General features: G+C 27.5%; 1 protein-coding gene across 2 annotated transcripts; it reads left to right on the plus strand.

Moving 5' to 3' along the window:
* Nucleotides 1-118: 118 nt before the first annotated feature.
* LOC114254979 (TD and POZ domain-containing protein 1-like) lies at nucleotides 119-4,905 on the plus strand. 2 transcript variants are annotated; one of them, XM_028192538.2, is made up of 3 exons: nucleotides 119-507; nucleotides 917-1,205; nucleotides 3,314-4,905. In XM_028192538.2, exons 2-3 carry the CDS (start codon nucleotides 1,191-1,193, stop codon nucleotides 4,403-4,405), a joined length of 1,107 nt encoding a protein of 368 aa, XP_028048339.2. In that variant the 5' UTR covers nucleotides 119-507; nucleotides 917-1,190; the 3' UTR covers nucleotides 4,406-4,905. The 2 variants fall into 2 exon arrangements, with proteins under 2 accessions (XP_028048339.2, XP_028048340.2); XM_028192539.2 differs by having other exon boundaries at nucleotides 119-414.
* The last annotated feature ends 3,978 nt before the right edge of the window (nucleotides 4,906-8,883 follow it).

The following is an 8,883-nucleotide window of genomic DNA, read 5'->3' on the forward strand; positions in this document are numbered from 1 at the left end:
GCCCTAGTTTACACCGAGCACTTGGTACGCGTATCAAATAGTAAATAACTAGTGAATGTGTTTAATCATTGGTTGATCAGCTTAAATTCACTACTTGATACGCGTACCCAGTGCTCGATGTAAACTAGAGCATTGACAGCCATTTTTTTTGACATATACATTGTATTCATATTGGTTGGTTCGCGCCAATAGCACGCTTTTGGCGCTGTGAGCGTGCTCTATCTTTCTTCGACATTCACTGAGCAACAAGGATAGAATGATACTTTTAGCGCTAATAGCGTCTCCCCGAAGCCAGCCATTAGCTTGTGAACTTGATCTCACGAAAGGAATTGGGAAATCGGAAATCGATTGATCAGTTGCCACGGTTGTCGCATTAATGTACTTGTCAGCTTAGTATCATCTTGATAGTGCAAGGTACCATCACAGCATATTTTGAAAAGAACTTAAAGTCTTAAGTTCAATTAATCAAGATATTTGCGCAAAATACGTATAATAGCAGAGAAAGAAGTAAGTTCTTAATGGCTGCGTTCCGTTTCAACGCATGATGCGCATAATGCATTGTTCATCCTTGTTTAACGTTTGACAAACAACAAGGATGAACGATGCATCATGCGTATTATGCGTGAAACGGAACGCACCCAATATCTCTTTTCAATTGTATTGAATGCGCTTTTGTTGGAACGTTAGACAATGCATAACATTTTGTATAAATAAATCAATATTATTTGTGATATTTCCTACAGTAACAATTAAAAATGTTCTACTATAAAGAAAACTTATATTTATACTGTTTCAAATCTGCTTTTTATTGTTTTGTGTAACTTGAAATTTATACAATTAAAAAGTATTCCTGTAAAATATCTATTTAAAAAATATATAATGTCCAGTTTTTTGTTTAATTTAAATTATTTTACAGAAGAAACACTTTTAGAGCAGTCTGATGTTCTATTTTTGATGATTATTTTTATCATTCATAAGTAAAATATTTTCAAATTTCTGATAAAAGAGAAGTTGGGAATATCTCTTAAACGTGGCAAGAGGAATTCAATTGCCACATCTGTACTGTATTACGCTAACTGTCATCTAGATAGAGATTGCAGAATATCTCATTGAAACATCTTGAAAAGAACTTAAAAAATCTTAAGTTTAAATTATCAGTCAAGATATTAACGGAAATCCAAATACATATAATGGCAGGGAAAGCAGTAAGTATAAACATTTCTTTTCTAAACCTTGTTGCTCATGTTTTAGAACATTAGAAAATATATTCATGTTTTATATTAATGAATCAACATATTTGTGACATTTCCTAGTATAAACATTTTAATACAATTTATATAACAAAGAAAACATATACATATTTCTTATCAAAACTTAGCTTTTTATAATCATATAATTTGAATATTAAAATCATTATTACAAAAAGTTTTCAGAGGAATGTATTATTTGTATAAAGATTCAATTCAAAATTCAATTTATGATTTCATATGCTATGTAATGTGAAATACGTATAAAATTACACTTATATAATATCAAGTTTTATACATATATATATATATATATATATATATATATTCAGAAGGCATACAATAAAAAATATGAATAAAAAGCATTAGGATCTCTTGTCTTTTCTAAACTCTTCATCTGTATATCTCATTAATGAATGTGTGATGTCTGATACTATTTTCCCTACTTTAAAATATTAAAAAGAATTTGAACAAATTCGTGATTCATCAGCTTTGGTTATCAACATTTTATAATTAATTTTACAAGTTATATTAGTAAATGTTGTTTATTGAATATTTTATTTTTAAGAAATTTTGAATAGAAATAGGGAAAAAAGAGCTGAGTTGCTCTAAATATTTTTTATTTTTGTAATAGAAAAGAAAAATATCATTTAAAAATTTTTGCTTTACAATTTCATCAAAATATATTTAAGAAAAAGTAATGCATATTGATATATACAAAAAAATTGAATTATTTAGGAGATTTACTTATTTTTTAGTAGAGAAAATTACTAATAAATTGAAAATAAAGATAAAATCGAATAAATCCAACATTTTTCAATTATTTATTACAAATTTGTGGAATATATCTAAAAAAAATAATAAATAAAAAAATAATAACAGTGCTTTGTTTTCATTTTTATGGATATTTGATGCATATTATGCGTCAGTAATCCTCACAAACATAGCGCACTATTACAGCGACGGCACTATTGTTACTTTTTGATTAACCTTTGTTGGACAAAAAATATACTACTTACGTTTGTATAGTTTGTCTGATTTTTTCAACTAAGTTACCGCTTGATCTTATTTTAAAAATAAACATTTTTTAAAAATAACTAAAGAGGGAAGCAATTTTGTCAAAGAATTTTAAGGAAATAATATTTTGACCAAAAACATTTTTCATAAATTATAAACAAATTTGTTACTTAAAAAGAATGAAGTTACAGAAAAAATTATGTTTATTATATATGTGAGTTTAAACATCCGATCAAGACTTTACTTCTTTGGGATTCAATATTATTATATTATTATATTAATTTTCTTAATTTTGGGGTCTCTCAAATTTTTCTATTATCTACTCTTCCAGATAAGCATTTAAACAGTAGACTTTTTTGTTTTATGATTATGTATTATTTTAGATTGGAGACACTATATTCTAAGGGTTAAATATAATAAATATTACAGTTTAAATCATAAAAAACAGTTTATTAATTATTCAAAATTGATGCAAATTTTACAAATGTTTATAAATTATGACTGATCAATAAAAATAGTTATATATAAAAAAGTCTCATTATTTGTTTCTTTTTTGTGATTTTTGCACATGTGTTTTATTTTAATAGTCATTTTTTGCATTAATAAATTGTTATTTTAAATTTTAGAGTTTAGAATATCTCTTTGTTTCTGATTTTGAATCAGAACAATATTAAATGAGAGACAAAGAGGCGCTATTTGTATCTTGTGAATAAAATCTTTATTTGATTAAATGCAAAGTTCATATTCTACTTTTCGATTAAAAAAAACGCGAAGATTTTCCTTATGTATCCGACATTATTGAAGCGCTAATAAAAATTCCAGAAATTATTTACGTAATTATAGAGAGGTAAAAATTTTATCTGATAAAAATAATTTACTAAGAATCAAAAGTAAAGCTTTATTAAAAATGAAAAAATGAATAAAAAACTTTGGGTGGATTTAATCCCCCAAATTCACCTGCCATAAATACGTCTTAAAAAAGTAGGAATTTTTAAGATATTTTTATGTTGATCATTTTCATCATTCATATATAAGTAAATTTTTTCTAGATATCTAACGATAAAGAGATTCTACCACAAAAGGAGCAAATATCTTCACTTTTGTTACCTTCGTATGTCAAGAGTTATTCTGAAACAAGCCTCGAGTCGACTACAGTTGATTATACGTGGAGAATTAACAAATTTAAGTGTCTTATTAATGCCATAGATATGTTAAAATCCCCAGCGTTTCCAGAAAATGGTCGTTATATGAATTTATATATGAAATCTACCTCCTTGACACAGTATGATTTAAAAGTATATTTACTTACTACTAAACCATTCGTCGGTTTATGTACTACTTCTATAAAGTATTCGGATGAACGATCTAGTTCACAATCAATTTCGGGTTATATATCAAATATGACAGAATTATATGAAGGTCTGAATTTAACATTGAAACGTGATATAGATTCATTTATAATACGTTGTAAACTTAAAATTTTTCGTCATCTGAAGAATGATACTAAACATATATGTAACTTATTACCATCCTCAACAATATCAAAAGACATAAAATCTCTTGAAGACTCAACTTTTGAAGATAAGTCTAAAGGTGATAAATCAATTACATTTTTACTAGGAACAGAGAAGTACATTATATCAAAAAAATTGTTATGGACTACCAACAGTAACTATTTTAAGAATATCTGTCTTACACATGAAGCAAAAGAAAAAGATATGACAAATGAATTGAAAACAAATGAGGAAATAGAAGCTTTTAAACAAATTTTATTATTTATTATAACTGGCTCACAATCAGTAGAATCATATAATTATTACAGACGTACAACATTGTTTAAAATAGCTAACAAATATGATGTAGTTACTTTAAAATTAATATGTGAACATTATTTACTAGAATCTATTACAGTTAATAATGCTATAGAACTTATACAGCTTGCATTTACATTTAAAACACAACTTTTAGAAACATATTTAATAAATTTTATTAAGTTTTATATAAAAGAAATTGTCAATACTGAAGAATTTCAAAATTTACCGGAAGAAGATTCAAATAAAATTATAAAATTAATTAAAAACAATAAGAAAAGTGAAGTATGTGATATTATGACTGATTTTAAGCCGTTGGTTAATAAATAAATAAGAAATTTACATTAATTAATATTTGAAATAAATAAATAAATAAAACATAATAAAGCTATTTCTCTCAATTAGTAAACATTTTTTCCTTTTAAAAGTATATTATTATTGTTAATTGTTACATATTTTATAATTATACAATATGTGTGCTAATTAATACATATTGAAAATAATTTGTGATTTTTTTTACTTTATATATATAAATAAAACTTAGTAATTGTGTTTGATGTAGTTTAGCTATACGTTTCTTAGATTCAAAAGTTAAAAAATAAAAGAAAATATATCTTATTTTATAATTTTAACTTTTTTGTTAAATAAATAAATAGTGTGTCCTATTTTCGTCTGTAATATATGCTAAGATGCTTGTGATTTAAAATTGATTTTTGTTTCTCCATGTTTATTACAATTATAAGTTTTGTGATAATTATAATTATTTTATTGTGATTATTGTAATACGTAATAACGTATAATTACGTTAATAAAATGTATTTAAATCAAAATGAAGTAAATATAATTATAATTTAATTTAAATATTAAATAAATAAATTTTTTATCTATAATACATTTTATAATTTATTTTCCTACTACAGTTTGTTTGTTTCTATTTCGATCTAATTGAAACATATGATGCTTTGCAAAGTACTTTTAAAAATATTCGATTTAATAAAAATACATATACAGTCCCTGATCGTTTGTGAGCAAAAAGAATTACATGTAACTTGATTAAACTTTTTAAAAATTATATTTCTTCCTTTATATAAGATGGCAAACATGAAAATAAGAAGTGTTACTAGAGAGATTGCTAAAATCGCACATTTTCCGCCCTTGTGACGGCCAATTATGCACGCCTTGATGTAATAATAACCAGAAACCGTTAAAGCCATCCGTGCTGTGGAAAATAAAGTGCCCGATCATGAAGATTGAATATATTGCACTTTTCTAATGTTTACTTTCTAATCTCTCTCTTACATCTTTAACGATACAGAGGAAGGTAAATATTTTTGAAAAACCGTGATACTTTAAATCTGATAAGATCTTTATCATAAAATTAGATTTCTGCATACAAAGAATTCCGCATTAAAAATTTCAAAATATTACGGAAATTTTATTTATTGCGATTTTTTTATTTTTAATATAAAAAATCTTAAAAATTAAACTCAACTTAAAAATTCATTTAAACATAATCTATTTGATATTAATATAGAAACAAAGTACTATTAGTAGTCACTTTTAAAATTTTATTCGCAAAATTTATCACTGACGCATTCATAAATTATTTGCGAGATATATGAATAAATCTGAACCCATTTTGGAAGTCGAACAACATTGTTCTTCAGTGTAAACCTTTATGAAAACCTTTCAGTGTCATAATATAATGGAGCAGGAAGTAAGAGTAACAATTGATCAATTAAAAAGCGAGAGTAAACGAAATGGGCAAATCTCATTTCATATTTCTTCTTACTCCTACTTCATTACTCCTGACATTGTAGAATCGCAGTCGCCAGTTGCAATTTGCAACATCCAATGACTGTCGAGCTTTAACTAGAAACTAACCGTTTATTGGATGTCGTAAGTCGTAACTGGCTGCTTGCGATTAATGTAAAATGGGCTTTACATCCACGTTTGGCGCTGATGCTAGTCAAATATCGGTCGCACGAAAAAGGCCGCGGTGGCCGCTCTCAGAGATTCCTTTATTCCTCTTTCGTGTTTCCGTCCACTAGCGCCTCCATGTGCACAAAACGTGCACGTTGAACTATTTACCCGTAATAAATTTCACTCGATTAATTGTACACGTAGCTATTGCATTCAAGTCATAAATTTTGTAAACATTTATCCTGCATGATATGTCAAATTTGAAATTCTTTCCAAATAACATATAGTAATCGCCAATATTCAAACTACATTAATTGTTGAATAATCAATTAAGAGAGACGACGTTTTCTTTTATAAAATTTATTATACGTCAAATTGTAACAGAAAAATACAGTAATAAACTTAATTTATTTACAACGTTATATTATAGGCACGGTTATTGCTTCAATGAGTGATCACACTTGGGAATACCGTGTGATTGGTATTCATTTTTTTACTGATGACATTTAAACAATTTTCATGTACTTCAGAACACTTGAACACTTCAGAAATACTATGGACACTTAAGAAAACACTTAAGAAAATCTATATTTTTTTCTCAGAATTTTTCATATATGTAAATACTACTTTTACTTCTTGTATTTTTTACAATCTTATATTCTAAAAATATTTAAATAATTATTGAAATTTTATTTAATACTTGGAATAGTTTTTAATATATATCGGGTGTAAGATGTAAAAATAAAATTTTGGAAAAGATCGGATTATTCTCAAATTTTAAATAAAAAATTTTTTTAATTAACTGACAAAATATTTTTTAGTTTAGTCAAAATACCAAATATAGGCCGGTATTCATAGTCAAATCTTATTTCAAGATCATCTCGAGCAATGTCTTAAGATGCTAATATGGCTCTGTGATTGGTTGATGACATCTTAAGACAATACTTAAGATGATCTTAAATATAAGATCCGACTATGAATACCGGTCATAGTGTTTAAAGAACATTAAAAAATGTACTTAAGATTACACATTAATTTAAACTATTCGTTATTTCTGTATAAATGGAAAATAGTTACGTACAGTAGTTTATATATATTGAAAATGAATTTAAATAAATTCGAAACGATTTTGTTTAGATCATCTTTAAAGTATGCAAAGAGAAAGTTAGAAACAATTACAAAATTTAGAGATCAATCTCGAAAATTTACACATATAAAGAACATATAAACATACAACTTAAGAAAGCTAACGCAACATTTGTCTACCTCAAAAGACTTTTTTATTTTAAATGTCTATATCTTAAATGTCATCCAGAAATCAAAATAATTTGTTATCAATTGATTAACATTATTTTTCTTAATATAAATTTTTTAAAATTCTATTTAATAATAATTACAGTGTTAATTATAAATTACTTTTTAACAATTTGATTTGATTCAATGTCAAAATATCTTGATTTGCACATCTTTATTATACATTATATAAATAAAAAATTCATTAACTCATCAAACTCACATTCGATTAAAAATATTTAAAACGTTAATTATTTTTACATTTTTTTATGTAACCCGAATTATTCTTTCAATATGCAATCTTGTAGCGATTATTGCATCATTTTTTGTAATATATTACATCTCGCTCAATTTACTCATTGTATTTTGCGCTTCTGCATCCGAGGTGCATTTCAACCTCTGTCTCGTTCCCGACTGAGGACATCAACGTCAGAATCTGAAACTGACGTTCTCGTGCTCCTCGTTCATATTCGTTATCCTGGTTTCACAGTCAATGACTTCACCGTCGCATCGCTGACAGTGGAGAACGGCGGAGGACTGTCGCACTTTACGTGTGCTATCCTCCGTCGGGTAAGAAAGACAGAGAAATAGTACGCGAGAGCGAGAGAAGAGAAAAGGAAGAAAGAGAAGAAGAAAGGAGAGAAGAGAAAGAAAGAGAAAGAGAGAGCTTTTCCTAGTGAACGCTCGCAACGACGTATGCATGCGCGTACCAGAGAAGAGAAAAAAGAGAGAGGTAAATAAGCGAAAGAGAAAGAGAGAGAGACGTGTGCGAGCTATTCCTGTACGCAGCAAGTCGCAAGCGGCATAATAACGCCATGTTGTTGCTTAGCACGGTGAACTCTTTCGATGCGAACGAGTAAAACTTGAAGTGGAGTGAGGGAAGGATCTATGCGATACATTGGAATAAGCGAAAATGGTCCTGATCTGATTTCTAATGACGTATCTTTTCCTTTCACATTTTCCTTAAATGTTTCCTGCGAATTTTCGAGACGAGTATTCTAATATTCTAATATTCTTCTAATAAATTTTCGAAAGAAAGGAAGAAATAATAATTTTTTAATTAGATATTAAAAGTACCGTTGCTAGTACTTTTAATGATTAAAATAAGAGTAACAATTATTGGTCAATTTAACAGCCTAGTATTACATTTTTATAATGGGGAGAGGGAGATTGATCCGAGATGTTCGAGCATATGGGAAATATTTACACACATTTGTCGATGTGACGGCGAAAGGTACCATTAGACGTTATGAATGGCCCAACAAAAGCGATGCAGTCAACTCTAAATGTTATTATTACGACATCCGCTACGTATATCATTGCTATGTATCGTAAGTCACGTTTCTTAGAATATCGTGGGCGACGTTAATCTTACGCGCGACCCACAATCCTAAAGATCTTTTTCCCAACTAAAGTGAGAAACACCAAGGCGGTGTTGACTTTCGATTATAAACGAAACGCTTTTTACTTGCGACTTCAATCGAACCTAATTAAATTCTCGTTAATTTTTCGAGTTCCTGTATAGATTAATTATTGATTCAAGTTATTGATGTATCAGATTATTTTTTTATTTTGATGACGAGCGTCGTTTG

This window comes from Monomorium pharaonis, chromosome 2, assembly GCF_013373865.1.
Source record: "Monomorium pharaonis isolate MP-MQ-018 chromosome 2, ASM1337386v2, whole genome shotgun sequence".
NCBI lineage: Eukaryota > Metazoa > Arthropoda > Insecta > Hymenoptera > Formicidae > Monomorium > Monomorium pharaonis.